The sequence below is a fragment of the Mustela nivalis genome (assembly GCF_964662115.1).
Source record: "Mustela nivalis genome assembly, chromosome: 11".
In the NCBI taxonomy this organism is placed as follows: domain Eukaryota; kingdom Metazoa; phylum Chordata; class Mammalia; order Carnivora; family Mustelidae; genus Mustela; species Mustela nivalis.
The window spans coordinates 53,327,990-53,350,671 of NC_139030.1; the positions used below are offsets into that span (position 1 = coordinate 53,327,990).

The window sequence follows — 22,682 nt, forward strand, 5'->3', positions numbered from 1 at the left end:
AAAAAAAACATACTAAATCAGTAAAGATATTGACATTTCCTTGCCAACATTTTCTGTTAGTTTTAGTCTCTAGCTTTTGTCTGATGTTTGTCAGATATTAGCCAGTATTTATCAAATTACTGCTTTGTATCTGATATTATACTAAGCAATTTTATCAAGTACTTGGGGGAGGCCAGCCTTTCAAGTAAAATAAAAACATTCTTGATTCACAGGCTTTTGAAGATATATACATTGAACAGCGAAAGACCATCAAAACCATGCTAGAATATGCTGACAAGGTCTTCACTTACATATTCATTCTGGAAATGCTCCTCAAATGGGTAGCTTATGGATTTCAAACATATTTCACCAATGCCTGGTGCTGGCTAGATTTCCTGATTGTTGATGTAAGTATCTTCAGTTGTTTCTATGAAATTACTTTTTAAAGATGCAAGTTTAACATTTCATATATTCCTATGATTAAAACCTTGATTTTGAGAACCTAGTTTCACTAATGCTGACACAACTCTGCACTTAAACACACATACACACACACACACACACACACACACACAATAAATGTAAGAATTAGAAAAGTTTCATGGGAAAGGGTAGAAGAGGTCCAAAAAATGTGGACAATGGTAAGGAAAACACAGAGTGTTCCATGCCATAAGCAGACAGTTCTTTTTTCCAAAAATTAAGGACCTGAAGGTAGGAAATAGCTAAAAATCTGTTGACAATCTAAGCACTTACCTTATTAACAGTTACATTAAAAAAAAAAAACCCACAAAACTCCAGGAAGTAAAATTAAGAAAGATTTGGGGCTCCTGAGTGGCTCAGTCGGTTAAGCATCTGCCTTCAGCTCGGGTCGTGATCCCAGGGTCCTGGAATCGAGTCCCGAGTCAAGTAACTGCTTAGCAGGAAGCCTGCTTCTCCCTCTCCCCACTTGTGCTCCTGCTATCTCTGTCACTCTCTCTCAAATAAATAAATATAAATATTTTTTTAAAAAAAAGATTTAGGGACACGAATTGTGAGATTGCATTTTAATCCCTTATGAGAGTACTGTTACTAAATAATGTTAAAACAACTGATTTACTGTATTTATTCAGCCACATACCCATAGAGACATTTCTTTTCTTAAATCAGTAGTTAAATACCCCAGTAGCTATTCAGAAATTTACTTTGCAAATAGTTAGGTGTAAGAGCCCTGCTTTGAATCTGATTACCCTGGGGTGAGTAGTCATAAAAACATTACCAATTATAGGATCTGTCTGACTTGCAGCCTATTTTCTTATTCCAAGCAATGAAGAAGCACTGGGGCAAAATGACAGTCATCTGGTTCTTTGTAGTATGGGATATTCCATTGCACAAGGCTTTACAGCCTCCCAACAAAACAAGGTACTTTAAACACTATCTCTAGCTGTTCCCTAGCAATCATAAAGCACTTTATTTTTAGCTCTAACACTTGCCAATAAGAATCAATAATTGCTGTATGTGTACATTCATTCTTTTTATCATTTTGACCAGTACGGGCATATCTAAATTCTACTCCCCTTTCTGAGACACATACATACTTAGAGTGCTATAACCAAAATGTGTTTAACCCTTTGAGTTGATAAGAAATCTGCTCCCAAGTCACTTTAATAGACCAGAAATGATTTCCAATTTCCATGGTTGGCTTTAAATGGATAATAGAGGTGAATTTCAATGTTATCCTGAAAAGCCATCCAGAAAGGGAAGTTTAATATTCTTATAGTCTGCAGCTGGAGTGAGCTTCAAAGAATATCTAGGCTTTATTCTAGACATTAGGAAACTGAAGCCTGAGTTTAAATAATTTTCCTAAGATCAAACAATTACTTAGTAACAAAGCTGAGATCAGTGTCCAAATTTCCTAAATCCCAATTCAGTTCTTCTTTACTCCAGGGGTTTCTTATCTGTTATAAATGTAATACTGTATTTTCGGACTGGCTTTGGGATTTAGCATTTGTAATCTCCAGCTTTTTCCTGAAATGATGGAACACTGAATACATTTAAGAATCCTCTCTGCTTCAGAAAGATTTTGTCATGCATTGAAGATCATTTACAAATGTAACAGAACTTCTCCAGAGAATTCTGAAATTTTCTGAAATATTATTTACTAAAAATTTTACATTTACTAAAATACTACATTGTACTTCAAGTACTTCCATATAGTTGGCCCATACAGAAAATATGAGTAAGATGTAAAACTCTCTCAAGAGCAGGGGTTTTGTATCCTGTTTGTATCCTAGAGACACCTAATAAAGATACTTAAGTATCTACTGAAAAATGTCTAAATGAATAAATTTAATTTCAAAGAATATGCCCAAAAAAATTACTTCCCTTTTAGTGAGTCTCAATTAGTAGACTGAAAGTGGGTAATTAAAGCCTTCTACTTTGGGACAAGTTATGTTACCCTAAATGGGTCTATTCTTCTTTACAAAGCCAGGGCAGAAATATGTGGATTAATATAACCTCAGTAAATGGAGGGCTAAAACTGTTTTTGAAAGTACAAGTAAAAACATACTTAAAAGAGTTTCACCAGTCCATCAAGTACATTGATGTAAAAAAACTAAAAAACTACAGAAAGCATATCCAAAAAAAAATAAAAATAAAAAATAAATCTGAGGTATAAGTGAAGAACTGCAAACCAGAAGGAATATGCTTTCAAACCTTGAAAAATTTACTTGTATAAAAAAATATAATCTGGGGGCGCCTGAGTGGCTCAGTGGGTTAAAGCCTCTGCCTTCAGCTCAGGTCATGATTCCAGGGTCCAGGGATTGAGCCCCATATTGCATCGGGCTTTCTGCTCCTCAGGGAGCCTGCTTCCTCCTCTCTCTCTCTGCCTGCCTCTCTGCCTACTTGTGATTTCTGTCTGTCAAATAAATGAATAAAATCTTTAAATATATATGTATATTTAAATATATATATATATATATATATATATATATATATGTATATGTATAATCTGTTCAATTCCTTACCTAAAAGTAGACTGCAGTGGACTATCTATCCAACCTCTTAACAAATTCATTCATTTATTCAATAAATGTGTTGAGCACCTAAAAAGGACCATATGCTATTTTAAACAAAGGAGGTATGAAGATGAGCAGACCAAGCCCTGTTAGAGCTTACAAGCCCTGTTAGAGCAGACCAAGCCCTGTTAGAGTTCCTTCTGTGGGAGGAAGGAACAAACAGTAAAGAGGCAAACAAAATTTAAAAATAAGCTATTTTGTCACATGTGATGTGATTGTTTTTCCTATTCTGGCTTTTGTTTCTTGGCTTTGTTTTTTATGGGTTTTTTTTTTTTTTTTTTTTTTTTTTGTCATGAAGAAATGTTTCATATTGATTTGGTCAAATCTATCAGTCTATTTTTTCTCCTTCTTGGTTTGTTCATGCTTCTTAAGACCCTTTCATATCAAAATTATTAAAACATTTTTTCATGTTTTTCCCCAGTTTTACAGTTTAAGTTTTGTGTTTCTTCATCCATTTTTATTACGTTATTTTCATTTTTTATCAGTCTGAAATTTGTTTTGGTATAAGGTGTGAGGTTAGGATCCAATATTATTTTCTTCAAAATGGTTTCTCATTTTTTTTTTTCACCTCTCATTTGAAATGCTACCCTTATGTACATGCTAAATCTTGGCAAATCTTAGGTATAATGTGGACTTTATTTTGTTTCATTCATTTCATTGTCTACTAATATGACAGCTTTAATTATTGCATATTTATAATTCCTTTTACTATCTGGTGGAGTCAGTCTTCTTTGTTCTTCTCAAAATAACACTTAAGTTTTGGTATGCCTGGGTGGCACAGTCAATTAAGCAGCTGCCTTTGGCTCAGGTCATGATCCCAGCATCCTGGGATCGGGTCCCACTTCAGGCTTCTTGCTCAGCAGGAAGCCTGCTTCTCCCTCTGCCTCTGCCTGCCACTCCGCCTGCCTGTGCTCTCTCTTTTTCTCTGACAAATAAATAAAATTTTAAAATAATAATAATATTTAAGTTTTACTTTTTCATGTTAATATTTTAAAGTTTATCCAGTTCCAAAAGACTCCTACACAACTTTTTAAAAAATACATGAAAAAATATATTGGTTAGCACCTAAAAAATTATAGCATTGCTTATAATAGTTTTTCACTTTTTCCCCTTGGTTTTTTGAGGTCAACAACAATATATCTGCAAATAATGAATTATTCTGCTTTTCAAATTCATACAGCCTCATTTCTTTTTCCAAAAGTTAAAAAAAAAATGTTAAAAAAAAAAAAAAGAACGCTGGTAGTGAGCATTTCTTTTAGCCCACTTTAAAGAGAATGCTTCTAGATTTTGCTGTCAAAAATTATACAAGTGTTTGGCTTGAAATGTCTCACTGGAATGTATGGAAGTAATTGTATGATTCTTATTTCAACTTGCTCATACTGAACTTAAAAAAATTATTTTTAGCCATTTTAAAGAGAAATACATTCATATTATGTGGTTCAGTAAACAATCACAGAACTTCTAGAGTTCATCAGAACCATCAAATCCCTCCTGCATTATTTCTCCTTCTCAATCTCACTGCCATAGGAATGCAGAAAGGTGTGGATGACAGCCATCCCCCTGAAACTTCTAACATAGACAGTTATATATTTGCTGTATTGTGAGGCACCTAGATTCATATAAATTTATACTAAAATGTCAGTTTTTGTCAAAGGGCTTCTGTTACACCTCGCACACATTAGCAAGTGCCTTTTATGTTTAGCACATAAGAGATGAGGATAAAAATACTATATATTGAAAGGTTGGGGACATGTTTGTTGAGGTGGAAGACACACTGGGCTACAAAACAGAAGACATAAATTCTAGTTACGGCCTTGCCCGTTGTTACCTTTCTTAGACTAGTCATTTGGCTACTCTCAGACAGAGATAATAAGTAAAAAAGCACACTACCAATATGTGTTGGTATCTTCAAATTTTAAGTACATTGTAAATCTTTAAAAATGTTTATTTCAAAATTGCCTTTAAGGTATATTAAGTTTTTTGCATTAAATCAATAAATGAATTTTTGTCCTACACAAAATAGGATAAGGTCTATTAAAAGAAATTCACTAATGCTCCAATTCTCTAGAAACTCACAGAGTCACTCCACTGTGGGGTGGTTATATGGAAGTGGTGTCTCCCAGCCTTTGAATCCCGAATTTCCTATCCATCCAGTACTCTCTGATTTAGGCCATTGCCTTTCTTTTCTTTTCAAACCATAAGCTTTCTTACTTCAGGTTGTGAGGAATTTGCAGCCACTTCCCTTTAAATGTTCAGTTCTCAAATAAAGGACTTGGAGAGCATGAGGAAAGTATTCTGAAAGAAGCTCGAAAAGCCTAAAGCTGCTGTTAATACTTCCGAGGCAAAGGAGCCCAGAAAATATAAGCCCGTACATTCTCTAATAACCTTTCCCATCTTTCCAGTCTTCTGTGGCAGCGAACAGTAGATAGAAATGAATAGCTCAATAAATTATCCTGCCACTAGTCATTTATTTTTCTGTTAAATTCTCTGAGATGTATGCTAAATTAAACAATGAGGAAGAGGCTCCGTTTGCCTCTAAAGCTTCCAAGTTCTAGCTTTTACGTCACCCTTTAAACCACGTGTTCTTGGGCAGATTAGTTTCCATCCTACCTCACAAGACTCTTGGAAGGATTCATTTAGATAGATTCATTTTCAATGACCCTTCTTGCAAGAAATTAAGCCCCAATGCCTTTAAAACTTCCCATTGATATAATGAATTAACTCTTCCCTATGCCTCAAGGAAAGTCCTAGATGGATTTGTACTGCCCTTGCAAGAACTGAAAAGATAGTCACTCAAACCATTTTCCATGTTCTATGGTTCAGACAAGGAACAAATTTTCGGTCATGTACAAAAGGTTAAGATATGGTTTTGAAGTCAGATCACCTGGGTTCAAGACCCACCCAACTCCACCTCTTATTACCATACATCCCTTTTCTTGGGGTGGTGTAAGGAGGGTGCAGGGGGGCTCAACGCCCTCACCAGTGAAAATGCAATAGTAATAGTACCTACTTCTTAAGATTTACATGCATAAGACACTTAGAACAGAAACTTGCATACAGTAAATGTTCAATGTTATTATATTGAAAGAAAAAATAAGCAAATAAAGTCTCTTCCTCTCAAAAAAGGTATGTCTTCTTTAACCTTTCATATATTTAAGTAAAATTTAGTATATGTGTAAATATCAGAAGATGTATTATCACTATGAATTATAAGTCCAGAAGTTCAGATAAACATTTCTTCATTATCATGAAAACTACAACATAGTCATAAAATTTTTTCAGGTAAAATTATTCTATTTTTATTTATCCAACACATATTGACTAAAGCTTATTTAACCAGACAGTATTAGGCACCATAAGAGAAGAATGTTTCATCCTAGCCCATAAAAAGTTTATGTGACCTGGCAGGGGGAAAGAAGATACATAATCAGTTGATTCTATTAAATGGGAAATGCCTCCAGTACACATAACCAAGATACTACATAAGTTCAGAAGAGAAACATGATTTCCAACTAATGATATTAAGCACAGACCCATGGAGGATCTGGCTTTAGAACCAAATCCTGAATCACCAGTGGTATATCCAAGGTTGAAAGGGATTCCGTGGGGTGAAATATCTAACTGGAAGGTCTTACATGTTTATAAAAATGGGCAGAGGGGCGCCTGAGTGGCTCAGTCATTAAGCAGCTGCCTTTGGCTCAGGTCATGATCCAGGGTCCTGGGATGGAGCCCTGCATTGAGCTACCTGCGTAGTGGGAAGCTTGCTTCTCCCTCTCCCACTCCCCCTGCTTGTATTCCCCTCTCACTGTGTCTCTCTCTGTTAAATAAATGAATAAAATCTTTGGGGAAAAAAAATAGACAGAGATTATTTTCATTGGTAAGAAAAGCAGTAACATGAATATAAAATGAACCCACTATGTGGAAGATAAGGGCTGCCAAGATATGTCTGAATGTTATTTAGTTGGTGTTAAAGAATAGACACCATATCTTATGCCTTCAGTCAACAGTTTATTTCCAGGTGAACTATTAATATCTTTTCTTTTTGTAGGTTTCTTTGGTTAGCTTGGTGGCCAATGCTCTCGGCTACTCAGAACTTGGTGCCATTAAATCTCTACGGACATTAAGGGCTTTAAGACCTCTGAGAGCTCTATCCCGGTTTGAAGGCATGAGGGTAAGAATAAAATCTCTCTGACGATTCATATCAGAATTAAATGTAGGTAATGATTTAGATACAGACGGGTACCATAGTCCTCTGATATTTACTTCACGGAATTACAGAATTTCAGAGCAGAAATCTTAGATATCACTAAGGCCAGCTGCCTTAAACTGAAGTTTATTTCAACAAGTCCACAGAAATTGTTTGTGGCAGAACTAAGACTGGAATCCAAGTCTTCTGACAATAGTTCAAGGGTGTTTCCACAACATCCCCAAAAAATATGCTGCCATTTATTTCTTTTCATTGCTTATTATACATATTTAAATAATTTTTTACTACAGACATTCATCCTACTAGGGGTTTTTGTTCCTCCCAATAGGCAGTTTGATTCTTCAAAAAATCACTGGTCATGAATGAAAGGTAAATGGTTTTTGTCTGCTTTACTTCTTCAATTAGTATCAGTAACAGAAATACTTGTTGTACAAGAAAACAACTCTAAATTGTAGTCTCTGATAAAATTTGTACATTCTAATAAGCAACCAAAATAAAGGGTTAGAATAATTAACCAGGCATTTCAGGCAACCCCTGGAGTTTGTTTTAAAGATTGCTCTTTTAAGTAAGCATTCTGGATGAGGTTCACTTTTTCCACAACATGTATTTTCCTCTTCACCTTAGTGTATATTTCTTGCATTTACACATAAAGTGCACACTTATTTAGATACACAACCACTTGTCACACCCCTCGAAATACTATTTCAAAGGCCAGGTTTGTTTAATCCAGCATGCAAATGCACAGAGATATTGAACTTCTCCCTAGCCATAGGCTTTTATGTTAGAAGGTTTGTTTAGAGCAATAAAAACACTTCAGCCTTGACTTAGAGATACACCCATCACAGAAAATGAAACCACTCTCTAGACTTTCCAGAAACTCTGTAAGCAAAGAAATATTTGGTTTTACATTCTAATTTCATTTCAGTGCTACTTGATTAAAAAAAAGTCACAAAATTCATAAAAATTGTTAGAAAATTTCAAGTTCTATTCAAACCTATCTTTGCCATTACTAACACTACTGAAGCCCTCATTTGCTTGCATGGTTTCACATTAGCAATTCCTTTTTGAGAAAAGATAGCAATGAACAAAATAAGAAACATATAAATTTGCTCTAATCTGAAAAAATATTCTGCTTGGCATTTTTAATTCAATCACATGACGGAATTAATGTTCTAGCTATGAAACATGGTAAAATGTATCACACAGTTACTGGATAAGAAAATTTGTGGAGGTCATTTTACACAAATTGTAGTAGCAAAGAAACATGGCAAGTATTATATAACTTAATTTCTAAAAGAAATCAAATTCAAGTAATATATGAAATTTTTACAATTTTGGATTTCAGATTTTGATGTCAATTTAAAAATTTTTGGTATTGATTTCTAACATAATATTTACATTATTTTAAAACAATAGTTTCATTTAATGTAAATGCTTAACTGAAGAGTCCACTATTAATCAGATTAAATTAGATAAGAAAAGATGCTATCAGCCTCCCTAGGGATTTCAAAATACATCTTAAGCTTTTGAATTTAATGAGAAAATAGGTAACTTGATTTCTTCTTCATGAAACAGGTCAGCTTAGGTTGATGAAGTAACATGTACACTAAAGTGAACATTTGAGAGAATTAGAATAATAATGAGGACATATTTGGTATTTTTATGTACAGAGATAAAGTCCATCTCATTTAATATAGTTTTTTAAATTGGGATTTACCAATAGAGAAGAAAAAGAATTTACCTTGCAAATTCTTAATCCTATCTTCGTAGTCATAAAAAGTTGACTTGATCTGAGGAGGCAGATTTAAGGCATTACTAATACTTTATTTGCAAAGGGTTTGTTTAACCATGTTTTCAGATCATCATTCATTAACACTCCTAAAAATTAAAATGTATTGCTGAATGACGATTATTTCTTCTGTTGGCATTTAATGTGTTTTTTTTTTCTTTTTTCCCCAGCATACAAACATTTTCTGACTCCATCTTACTATATATCAGGTTTTTATTTCTTTTCACACTTTGGTATATTTTGCTTTCCTTAAATCCTTTAGCTATTTAGTTGTGTTACTGCTTATTTTCCCTTTTCAAATATGTCCTAGAAAACATAACGAGAAACAACTTACCCACCTAGATTTTTATTTAACTCTTTTTGCACCCATTTTAGTATTAAATAAATAAATGAAAGGAATGGTTTTCATTCTAGCGATTTGTAAGTGGCCTTATCCTCATTTTCTCTTCTAGGTTGTTGTGAATGCTCTTGTTGGAGCAATTCCCTCTATCATGAATGTACTCTTGGTATGTCTCATCTTCTGGCTGATCTTTAGCATCATGGGTGTGAATTTGTTTGCTGGCAAGTTCTACCACTGTGTTAACACGACAACGGGTAACATGTTTGAAGTTAGTGAAGTCAACAATCTGAGCGACTGTCAGGCTCTTGGCAAGCAAGCTCGGTGGAAAAACGTCAAAGTAAACTTTGATAATGTTGGCGCTGGCTATCTTGCATTGCTTCAAGTGGTAAGTTACCACTGTATGAGTTCTGGAAACATTTTCAAAATGTTTCACAAAAGATCATTTCTCTGATGTTCTTTGCTTGAATAAAATTATCTGACAGTACAAAAGCAGTTGGTAATAACACCTATACTACTAGCTTAACTTGACCTTCAGATGTTTTGCAGTTATTTTAATATGTATTTCCCCAGTGTTCAGCTTTTAGTATGTTAAATATGGCCTTATTTTCCTGCTTCCTGTTTTTTTTTCTTATTATATTATTGAGTGCTATTGCATTATTACTGTTTTTAGTTTTCCTTAGCAATCGTTGCCAAAGGAGCAATTTTATATGTTAAAATAACAATATACATATTTTAGTGATTAATTAAATGTATAAATTATTAGCCTAGGGGGTGCCTGGGTGGCTAGTCGTTAAGCATTTGCCTTCGGCTCAGCTTATGATCCCAGGGTCCTGGGAGGGAGCCCTGCATCGAGCTCTCTGCTCAGCAGGAAGCCTGCTTCTCCATCTCCCACTCCCCCTGCTTGTGTTCCCTCTCTCTCTGTCTCCCTCCTGCCCTGTCAAATAAATAAATAAATGAATCTTAAAAATATATATTAAAAATTAAAAAATAAATTATTAGCCAGAAAATTTATTGTGCCAACGTCTAAGGAATATGGTTCTACTATTTGCAGAAATACAAATCTTATGTAATAGATTTCAAAATATATAATGTTAATAATTTTGGCTTAACTGACCACATATTAACTAATCAGGAACTCACTAATAACAACAACCAAGCTGTGTTTAAACACACCATAGGTTTGAATCTCAGAGCTTATATTTCAGTATAGAAAGGATTTGAGACTGAGATGGGTATTCTATGAATCAAGCCTCTAGTTAAATTTTTGTAAGAAGAAAATTAATATCTTCCAAGAGAAAGAAAATGAATTCCAGACTCTAAATACAATCATATTCTACTTCAATTCAATTTCTTGATTCAATTCATTTCAATCTCTTGATACAGAATTTTATGATATCATACAAAAACCTACTTGTAGTAACACTATCAGATTTTCATATGGTAAAATGCCACATTCTTGGATTAGGTTTTTATGCAGAATTCAAATATGTATTGTTCACAGGCCACATTTAAAGGCTGGATGGATATTATGTATGCAGCTGTTGATTCACGAGATGTAAGTATCACTCAAATACTATTAATAGTTACAAGATTTACAAGATTTTCCGTAGTGAACATTTGTGATAATTTAAGTGAATGACCAAAAATTTCATATTAGATGCAATCAGAATATTTATAATTACATACAGAAATGATCCTCTTAAGCTAATGTACTTCAATAAAGATGGTATTTTGGTTAATATATGTCTGATATATCTATCAATATGTAGATATCTACTACGAAAGGATATCTAACTGCATGGGATCAGAAGATATCAAATTGATCTATAAATGAGACTCAAGATTAGGAACATTGCTCATGAGAAAGTAACTTGCTTCTCCTTATCCCTGGAGAGTATGATAAATCAAGAGTTTGTGAAGCAACTTCCAAAAATATCTTGGGAAAAAAAAAAAAAAAGCAAGTTTCAGGGAAACTCAATTTTGAAAATAGGAATTTAAAAAAATTCCTCAGAACGTATCTGTTTATATTACATTCCCCTTAGAAGCTGATGTTCTATTATTAAAGCCATATCTTCAAGAACCAATCCAGACCCAAATTTAAAATGCTGCAAAAAAATTTATAAGACTAATAATAGATTCAAAATATTTTTTGTTATACCACTGTTATTTACTCTAAAGAAAATGTACAGGTAAGCCACAAAGGAAAAATAAATTCAAGAACAAGCATAAAAATTACAAACTTCCATTATCCTAGATCATACCAGTTTGAAAAAATAACTTTTTTGCAGAACAGTATCTCAGGGCAAGGCAAAAATAGCTCTAGATTAAGTAACAACACTCACTAAATTGTTAACTTAGTTTAAGTATTTGTTTTTAAATGTCTAAATGTTTTAAATATTATTTAATATTTTCAACACTATTCAGGTAAAACTTCAGCCTGTATATGAAGAAAATCTATATATGTATTTGTATTTCGTCATCTTCATCATCTTTGGGTCATTCTTCACTCTGAACCTATTCATTGGTGTAATCATAGATAACTTCAACCAACAGAAAAAGAAGATAAGTATTCCTCAGCTCTCAGCTTTCCCCATTCTGAGATTCTGTCTGTTGTACATCCAAATAGTCAGGATACTCATAGTCAAGACAGACTTAGATCATTTTTATATTCTTTTCAGTTCACTCTGTGGTCAGTTCAGCTGCAGTTTCCAGCCCCTAGTTGGTGGCTCCTCTCTAGGTTTGTCCTCTGCAGAGCTGCTTTAGTGTCTTTGTGACAACTGCTTCAAAGCATCCAGTGGGCCTCCTCTAATGCTCTACCCTTGCTTACAGAGAATTTTGGGAATTATTTCCACCCAGTTTTCTAGCCTCATTTTCTCCCACACATTTCTATATCTCCTTCCCTACTTCTCAGTCAATACCTGCCGTCACCACTATCATACGTTACACACATAACCACATGGATTTTTTTTTTCCCTTTCTGAGCAAGCCATGCTTTTGTACCTCTATGACTTTACACAGGGTATTTTCTTTACCTGGAATGCTCTGCCTAGCATAACTCTAATCATCTGTTAAAGCCTAGCTTATAAAGACTGTTTCTGAGTCTTCAGGGTTTATTTTGGTCTCTGCATTACTTTTTTATATATCCTTATGCATTTTCCACCTGTCTTCATTTTCCTATTCCATACGACAACAAGATATTGTATCTCATATTATCTATTTAATTCTGATAACAGTTACATTTTCTAGCACACAGGAGGTACTTAAAATTATTGAATAAAGAAAGAAAACTGCCAAAAGTGAAATGGACTAAGAAAACACTTTTTCTTTCACAAAAATATATTTGAGATCTCTGAGCTTCCTTCTAAATATAATATAATCAAATAACAATCCTGTACTAACCAGAGATTTATGTGATTATAGGTTTTCTATAATAGTAAAGTACTCCAAATTTTACATAAATGAGAAAAGCAGAATATGTGTGTGTGTGTGTGTGTGCGCGCGCGTACATATGAAATGGAAAAACTTCCATTTAAAAATTGAGAAAAGACTAAAGACTCAGAAATATTTTTGTACTGGTGCTCTTGTAATACATATTGAGATTGTAACCAGTTTTATACCATATCTTTACTTTGGAGGTCAAGACATCTTTATGACAGAGGAACAGAAAAAATACTACAATGCAATGAAGAAACTTGGATCCAAGAAACCTCAGAAGCCCATACCTCGGCCAGCAGTAAGAATTACTCATCTGACTTTTAGTATTCTAAAGCCTAACTTCCATATGATGAGGTTGGGAGTGCTTTGGATGAGAACATACTGAGTGACATCACCAATATATCATAGGCCCTAATAGTGAAGTTCATATTGTTTAACACCATTCACAACTGCCACACACAATAAGAATTACTAAATTCTTAAAAAGGAGGTAATGTTCTTTAAAGTTTGTCAGTTGAAACAAGTCCAACTTGAGGTTCTCAATAACTATTTCCAAAGCAGCCTCCATATTCCTGCTGCCACCTACTGCTTCCCAGAACGTACCCAATCTTGTTACATGGCACTGTGTTGCCATTTAAATAAATGGAGTCTGGAAAACTCCCATCCTACTCCAGCACTTCCCTCTATACTATTTGTTCTCTCCATTCATATGACTAGAAAATACTCTTAACCTTCTTAGGAAGGAAAAGGGCATTGTCAATATAGTTTGTTTCACCAAATACACAAAAAAGAAAAAGACTTAATCAGAATGCATACCTCTAGAGCTTCATAATATATGAAAAGACATAATAATGATGGATTATGGTCATAGAGCTGTTTGCACTATAACTTATCTCTTAGATGGGTAAGGAATAAGGAAACTGAGCCCCCCCAAAAATCGTACCCCACGTCATAAAGCCTATAATTGCCAGAACTGGAACTTGGCAAGCCCTCAGGAAGCCCATCAGTGACTTGACTTTTTACCATATTTCTAATTTGGAGTTGAGGTTAGAAGCGACAAAGCGGGGAGGTAGAGCAGGATACACAAAAGGGCATAAATCTGCTTTACTGAAGGTCATTTAAATATATTTAAAAGAAAGAAACTTGGTCAATTCATGAAATTGATTTTTAGTAAGCTGTGAAATTTCATTTGATATTTTTATTCTAAATTATTGAAAATTTATCTTCCTAACAGAACTATATTCAATGACCATAAGAGTACAGTAATCTTTGAAAGTATGTGAGTCCTGAGATGATTGCTAACAAAATAAAGAAAAAGTGTCATGCAGTTTTGTTGAAGCATAGATAAAGAATAGATCTTAAAGAAAGACAAATAAATAACAAACACACAGACACACATAGTTAGAAGTTAGAATAAAATAGACAGTGACTTATATATTTTGAAGGAGGGAAAGATGGAAATAATATATAAACCAAAATTCCTAAAGTATTGACAAATGAGTTAGGGTATTCATCCATCTAAAAGTCTGTCCATATCAAACTACTTTGTAAATCTTCTTTGTTTCCATAATTTTTTATGAAAATTATCATAGTTTTTTTTTTAATCAAGCAAAGCCCATGCATATTAACAGCCAATTGTCATCAATTTATGTCTTACTGAGTTTTGTCTTTCCGTGGAACTTAAATATACCAAATATGTTTTGTTCTTATCCTATGACTTTTTTCATTTCCTCCTCATATTTTAATGTGAAGAGAAATGGAGCACAAAGAATTGTCTGGACTAATGTGAGAAGGGTGTATATCTCATGGCCACATATGGAAGGACTTCACTTGCAATTTCACTGGATCATTATTTATTAAGCTTCTCTCTGCTCTCTCTCTTTCTAGAACAAATTCCAAGGAATGGTCTTTGATTTTGTAACCAGACAAGTCTTTGATATCAGCATCATGATCCTCATCTGCCTCAACATGGTCACCATGATGGTGGAAACTGATGACCAGAGCAAATATATGACTCTAGTTTTGTCCCGGATCAACCTTGTGTTCATTATCTTGTTCACTGGAGAATTTGTGCTAAAGCTCGTCTCTCTCAGATACTACTACTTCACCATAGGTTGGAACATTTTTGATTTTGTGGTGGTGATTCTCTCCATTGTAGGTAAGAATAGTTTAATTATAGAGAGGTACCATTGTAGGTAAATTTCTCCAAAGCCTGACAGCTGTAAAACACAGACATTAGATCTGAGAATGTTAATATGTATAATTCTAAAGTTTATACTTTCCTTTTCCTCTAACTGAAGAATGTCGGTATTCAAAAACAGAAAATATATTTAGAGATTTCAGAAATAATCTTTGTTTGTAATCAGCACATTTCATGTGTGCGAATAACTCCTCATAGTAACCAAGAGTATATAATCTTAAAATGCCATGACATTCTCAGATTATTTAATTGTTGGATTTTCTAAAAATCTATATTGGTTTTTAACATTATAGAATCATTTAATAAAATTCTGTAATCCAATTACTAATACTAGGGAGTGGACCCAAATATTTAGTAAAAATTTATACTCATAACAATCCTGCTGTTTTCATAAACCTTGCAAAGACAAAGCATTCATATAAACATAAAATACTCACTGTTTAGCTGTTTTCTATATTTTTCCACAGGCATGTTTCTGGCTGAGCTGATAGAAAAATACTTTGTGTCCCCTACCCTGTTCCGAGTGATCCGGCTCGCCAGGATTGGTCGCATCTTGCGTCTGATCAAAGGGGCCAAGGGGATCCGCACGCTGCTCTTTGCTCTGATGATGTCCCTTCCTGCCTTGTTTAACATCGGCCTCCTGCTCTTCCTGGTCATGTTCATCTACGCCATCTTTGGAATGTCCAACTTTGCCTACGTTAAAAAGGAAGCTGGAATTGATGACATGTTCAACTTTGAGACCTTTGGCAACAGCATGATCTGCCTGTTCCAAATTACCACCTCTGCTGGCTGGGACGGACTGCTAGCACCTATTCTCAACAGTGCACCCCCTGACTGTGATCCTGACACAATTCACCCTGGAAGCTCAGTTAAGGGAGACTGTGGGAACCCCTCAGTGGGGATTTTCTTTTTTGTGAGTTACATCATCATATCATTTCTGGTTGTGGTGAACATGTACATCGCTGTCATCCTGGAGAACTTCAGTGTTGCTACGGAAGAAAGTGCAGAGCCCCTGAGTGAGGATGACTTCGAGATGTTCTATGAGGTCTGGGAGAAGTTTGATCCTGATGCCACCCAGTTTATAGAGTTCTGCAAGCTCTCTGATTTTGCAGCTGCCCTGGATCCTCCTCTTCTCATAGCAAAACCAAACAAAGTCCAGCTCATTGCCATGGACTTGCCCATGGTCAGTGGGGACCGGATCCATTGCCTTGATATTTTATTTGCCTTTACAAAGCGTGTTTTGGGTGAGAGTGGAGAGATGGATGCCCTTCGAATACAGATGGAAGACCGGTTCATGGCATCAAACCCCTCCAAAGTCTCCTATGAGCCCATTACAACCACTTTGAAACGCAAACAAGAGGAGGTGTCCGCTGCTATTATTCAGCGTAATTTCAGATGTTATCTTTTAAGACAAAGGTTAAAAAAGGTATCAAGTGAATATAACAAAGAAGCAATTAAAGGAAGGATTGACTTACCTATCAAAGAAGACATGATTATTGACAAATTAAATGGAAACTCCACCCCAGAAAAAACAGATGGAAGTTCCTCTACCACATCTCCTCCTTCCTACGACAGTGTAACAAAGCCAGACAAAGAAAAGTTTGAGAAAGACAAACCAGAAAAAGAAAGCAAAGGGAAAGAGGGCAGGGAAAATCAAAAGTAAAAAAGAAACAAAGAATTATCTTTGTGATCAATTGTTTACAGCCTATGATGGTAAAGTCTATGTGTCAACTGGACTCCCAGAGGAGGTGTATGCCAAACTGACTGTTTTAATAAATACATATGGTCAGTGCCTATAATAAGACAGTGACCTCTCCATCACTACAACTCTGTGAGTCAGGGTATCAACAAGATTGACAAGAGGTTGCTGTTTTCATTACCAGCTGACACTGCTGAAGAGAAACTCAATGGCTATCTAGACTGTAGGGATAATTGTGCAAAGTGATCATTGTAACTACACCAAACACCTTTAGTACAGTACTTGCATCCACTCTATTTTTAACTTCCATATCTGCCATATTTTTACAAAATTTGTTCTAGTGGATTCCCTTGCTCCCTAATTCATAGTTTATTCATAATACTATGTCACTATTTTTGTAAATGATGTTTAAGTTGAGAAAAAAGCGTATAAGAGCCCTGTGTTCCTACTCCATAAGTCTCTCAAATAATTAGCAAAAGTGTTTTGAGAGATAAAGTTCATGCTCAAAACAAGAAAAAAATATTCTAATGTCAATAATTTCAGGTACTTCCATTTTCTAGATGGCTTTAATTTCAGAAGTGTTTTAGTCTGTTACATTTGTTTATATCTGAACAGTTATGTGCCTGTAAAGTCACCTCTAATTTTTAAAGGATTATTTTTATGCAAATATTGTTTCAGCAAGTGCAAATTTTATTCTAAGTTCCAGAGCTCTATATTTAATTTGGTTAAATGCTTTCCAAAAACAAAATGAAAAAAATCTAGAAAAAGTGTATCTAAAGTGTCACTTTAGAATAGTTGTCCCACTTTCTGCTGCAGTTTTGCTTTGCCATCTTCTACTCTCAGCAAAGCTGACATTTTATGTCAATTCAACACCCCCTGTTATGTAAATAGTTATTTTATCCTGTGGTGCATGTTTGGGCAGGAATTGAATATATATGTGTATATATACACATATATATTCTATATATATATATATATATATATATATATACACACACACACATATATATGTGTATATATATATATTTTTTCTGCTAAACAATATCTATTAAATCAAATATGTACCACACTGTTATGTGTCTTTTGCAAGTTTCCAACAGGGATGTATCCTGTACCATTCATTAAACATAAATAGTTTGAAGACTATCACTAATGCATGTCAATATTGCCTATGCTGCTCTATTTTACTCAACCCATTCTTCACAAGCCTTGGTTAGAAGAAGTCACAGTCGATAGAGTGAATTCAAAGAGCTCTATCCAGTATGTCAAGCAGAATAGCTTGCAGTTACTTAAAAGTACCTTTACTTTCACATTTTTAATTCAACTTGAGTGTCATATGGTGTCTCTCTATATTTCAAAGAAACACACTGCATACTGCCTATTGTCAAAACTTATACTTCATATTTTGCTAAAAATATGTCCAAAATTTGTTTAAATATAAATAATGTAAAAATATGATCAATTTTATTTGTTGCATTTTGTACATAAGAAAATTATTTTCAGGTTGATGACATGGCAATTTTATTTTACTTTATGCTTTTGCTTTTTATTTTTAATCACAACTCCAAACTTTTGAATCCATAAGACTTTTCAATGGATAATTTCCTAAAATAAAAGTTAGACAATGGGTTTTGTGGATTTCTTTGTTATAATATATTTTCTACCATTCCAATAGGAGATACATTGGTCAATATTCAAACTTAGATCATTTTTTACCAACTATGGTTGCCTCAATATTACCCATTATTCATGGAATTTTTTTTTTACTCAAACTTTTGTAGTATTTGCTTATGCAGACTAGTCTTATTTTTTTAATTCTTGCTACATTCGAGCTATTAGAGAAATAACATGGGCTCGGTCCTTTTTAGCCATGAACAAAGTGGCAAAGTTGTGCAATTACCTAACATGATATAAATTTTTGTTTTTTGCACAAACCAAAAGTTTAATGTTAACCTTTTACAAAACTATTTACTTGTAGTGTACTAATGAACTGCATGCAGGGAATTGCTATTACTAAAAAGAATGGTGAGCTACGTCATTATTGAGCCAAAAGAATAAATATTTCATTTTTTATTATATTTAGTTTGTTGGCCTCTTTTATTTTTATTGATGGATGTTTGAAATAATACATATGAAACCTGTACTTGATCTGACATTTGTATGCATAAAAGTTCACATGGATTTTGTAACAGCCTAACACATGATCCACCAAGTACTAAAAGCTATGAGAAGACATTTTTGTGAACTTTTTTGTGTGCAAAGGATCAAATCCACATGTTTCAACTTACAGTTTCAGTAACAATAATAGTAGTCTTTAACAATGGTGGTCAATACCAATCACCTCTCTTGGCTGTCAGCATTTTAATCTCAACTCCTCTCAGTGTTATTGATACCATCGCTGAATTTCTTGGTAGGTAGCAAAGGTTACATATTTTGTTATTTAAATGTGTTTTACCAACTCCTATTTACATATAAAGTACTAATGATGCAGTGATTGAGAATTTGTTTTTTTTTTTTTTAAGTCTTTTTAATTTATTTGATAGACAGAGAGAGAGAGATCACAAGTAGGCAGGCAGAGAGAGAGGGGGAAGCAGGCTCCCTGCTGAGCAGGCTCCATCCCCCAGGGATCAGGACCTGAGCTGAAGGCACAGGATTAACCCACTGAGCCACTCAGGTGCCCCTGTTATCTTTTTTTTTCAAGACCCTTGGATTTATGTTATCTCAAATCCAAATGTTTATACTCAGTGAAAAACCCCAGTTGTAAAGCAAAGTTGATCTAAATAAGCATTTCATAATTTCCTCAATGTAAATGACATAAACTGACTTCAGAAGAACTCAATGGCTTCTTTCTGCTAAAGTAAGTTTTCAGATCTTCCCAATAGCATAGAGGAGTCAAGTACTACTTTGCAAAACCCTTAGCCTTTTTATGCATCTCATCATATAATCTTAGCCAAGTATTCTATTAGTTGATATGCATTATAACTAAATAGTTATCTTCTAAAATAGTCACAAGAGCCTTCAGCTGAGAAAACTTAAAAATATAGTTAGCTAACAGATAAGCTGAAAATACTGTTCAGAATACTGTTCAGAATATAAAGCTGTTAATCGAGATTTTTTAAGGGGCGCCTGGGTGGCTCAGTGGGTTAAGCCGCTGCCTTCGGCTCAGGTCATGATCTCAGGGTCCTGGGATCGAGTCCCACATCGGGCTCTCTGCTTAGCGGGGAGCCTGCTTCCTCCTCTCTCTTTCTCTCTGCCTGCCTCTCTGCCTACTTGTGATCTCTCTCTGTCAAATAAATAAAATCTTTAAAAAAAAAAAAAGATTTTTAAAATAACTAATTCCTCAAGAAAAATCCTTCCATTATTGAACTTCATGACAAAATTCTGTTTAAAATAAGATAATAGAAAAAATTTTAAAGATAAAATAACATACTAGAAATAATCAACTGGGCGCCTGGGTGGCTCAGTGGGTTAAGCCGCTGCCTTTGGCTCAGGTCATGATCTCAGGGTCCTGGGATGGAGTCCCGCATCGGATTCTCTGCTCCGCGGGGAGCCTGCTTCCTCCTCTCTCTCTCTCTGCCTGCCTCTCTGCCTACTTGTAATCTCTCTGTGTCAAATGAATAAATAAAATCTTTAAAAAAAAAAAAAAAGAAAAGAAATAATCAACTTAGGGGTGTCTGGGTGGCTCAGTGGGTTAAGCCTCTGCCTTCGGCTCAGGTCATGATCCCAGGGTCCTGGGATGAGCCCCGCATCAGGCTCTCTGCTCAGCAGGGAGCCTGCTTCCTCCTCTCTCTCTGCCTGCCTCTCTGCCTACTTGTGATCTCCGTCTGTCAAATAAATAAATAAAATCTTAAAAAATAATCAACTTAGACATAGAAATAACAATACTATGAAATTAAGGAAACAAACTCACCAATAAGTGATACTGATTGGCTGCCCTTCAGTAAGGGAAGAACATTTGTATGGAGGAAAAAATGGGTATTCCAGTTTTTAAATATTATAGCCAAAATATAATAGCTATATAAATTTATGTGCTTACTAATTTTCAAATAACTAGAATATTAAAAAAACAAGCATTTCAAACCATTTAGTAGTAATCATAAAGAAAGTTGCTGCTGACCATTTTTGCAGAAATGGAAAATACCAAAAGACCAGACCAGGAGTTCTAACATTTGTCTTTCAGTGTCAGTTCCGACATCAAATTAGCAATGTAATTCAGGCAAATCAAATTCTGGTCCCTCAGATTTCTCCTTTGTTGAATGAGACAACATATTGTCCCAAATAGGTGTTTAATTCTAAAATTCTATCTTCAAAGGCAACTTGTCTATTCAAAGTGATTAATCTTCTCTATACAGGTTAATACTTCTCTTCAGACTTCCTAATGTGATCTGTGAGGGTATAGATCACACTGTGCTGTATTACTTCCTTTTATCTCTTCTTAATAGACTGTAGCACATCCAATGTATGGGACACTTCTCATTAATTACATCACCCTTCTTTCCTTTAGGACTAGCAGAATATGTGACTATCAATATTTAGATAATATTGCTAGTAGAATTGGTTTTTGCAGAAACACACAGATATATTTAAGTGCCAAAGAAGAAATACTAACAAAATTTTCAGTCTTTATGGAAGACAATTCTCAAATTTGTTAACATGTAAATTCAGACAATCCTCCTTTATAATCAGTTGAAATATATACAAACATCTTGAAAATAATGTATACCTAGTAACTATGTTTACAAGTCATGTTTTTTACCTAACAAAAACTACTGAAACAAAAACTCTATCAGTGAAATAATCTTATTGAGTTGTCTTTAGTAGAAATATGTTGCATAGATAAAAACAGACTCAGGTTTTATCTCACTGTCTTGATGTAGATATTCTTAACTTTAATAGTTCATGAATACACCAATAATACACTAATAACTTCAGAAAATTTGCTGGATAAAGGTATATTTCACCATATAATGGTACAACTATTGTTACCTACCCCATCATAAAATATCTAAAAATGGAGGGTAAAATATTGTTAAAAGACCATTTATTACATATAGTTGGACTTACAAAAAAGCAAAAGAAATTCCCTGGGACTGCTGGAGAAAAGCAAGCAAACATTGAAGTCAAATGATACTTAGTGGTCTTCTATTGATCCCAGTGACCTACATCTCAGTTTAAATTGCCTAGGTCCAAGAAATAGAACACAAAGATTTGGCTCCAGTATGGGTTAGAGATCCTGAAAAAATTCACAAAAAAAAAGTTACACGCTTTTTTTTTTTTCCTCAAAAGCTACGCACTTAATAAAAGCATTTTCAAAAATCAATTTTGCAAAAGCACACAGGAAGGTAATTTGGCAAGCAGATTTTCCTGTCATGTCTTAGGTCTGAGTATATGCAGAAAAGCCTCTCTTGAGACTCATAGCTATTGGTGTAGAATTCACCTGGAATTTATGGCACAAATTTACACTATCTGCCTAGTACAAAATACTACAAGCCAAAAATTCAAGTTGCTAGTGTTTTGAGGCTTCTGTGAGAAACTAACTGAAATCCTTTTTGAAACACCACACCTCACCCCAGGCCTCAAAAATTTCCCACAAATAAAGTCCAAGAAACATGAAATCACAATAAGAGAAATAACAAAACAACAATGAGAAAACAAAGATGAGAGATGAGAGACAGAGAACATGTCAACAAATTCTTCAGATATAGGATAAAAATATATTTAACAGCATTTTAAAAAGAGGGATTAGGGGCACCTGGGTGGCTCAGTGGGTTAAAGCCTCTGCCTTCAGCTCAGGTCATGATCCCAGCGTCCTGGGATCAAGCCCCGTGTCAGGCTCTCTGCTAAGCCGGGAGCCTGCTTCCCTTCCTCCCTCTCTGCCTGCCTCTCTGCCTACTTGTGATCTCTTTCTGTCAAATAAATAAATAAAATCTTAAAAAAAAAAAAAAAAAAAGAGGGATTAAAGTATGAATAATGGTGAGAA

General features: G+C 34.5%; 1 protein-coding gene across 6 annotated transcripts in view; it reads left to right on the forward strand.

Moving 5' to 3' along the window:
- The window catches only part of LOC309844391 (sodium channel protein type 3 subunit alpha), a 109,366-nt gene extending 90,619 nt beyond the window's left edge, over positions 1–18,747 (forward strand). For all 6 annotated transcript variants that reach the window (XM_082691199.1, XM_082691198.1, XM_082691200.1 and 3 more), the window contains 8 exons: positions 213–386; positions 7,081–7,203; positions 9,481–9,753; positions 10,870–10,923; positions 11,793–11,930; positions 12,997–13,101; positions 14,691–14,961; positions 15,471–18,747. In XM_082691199.1, the coding sequence (XP_082547325.1) occupies positions 213–386; positions 7,081–7,203; positions 9,481–9,753; positions 10,870–10,923; positions 11,793–11,930; positions 12,997–13,101; positions 14,691–14,961; positions 15,471–16,666 (2,334 nt within the window). In that variant the 3' untranslated portion in view covers positions 16,667–18,747. The remainder of the gene's footprint in view (positions 1–212; positions 387–7,080; positions 7,204–9,480; positions 9,754–10,869; positions 10,924–11,792; positions 11,931–12,996; positions 13,102–14,690; positions 14,962–15,470) is intronic.
- The last annotated feature ends 3,935 nt before the right edge of the window (positions 18,748–22,682 follow it).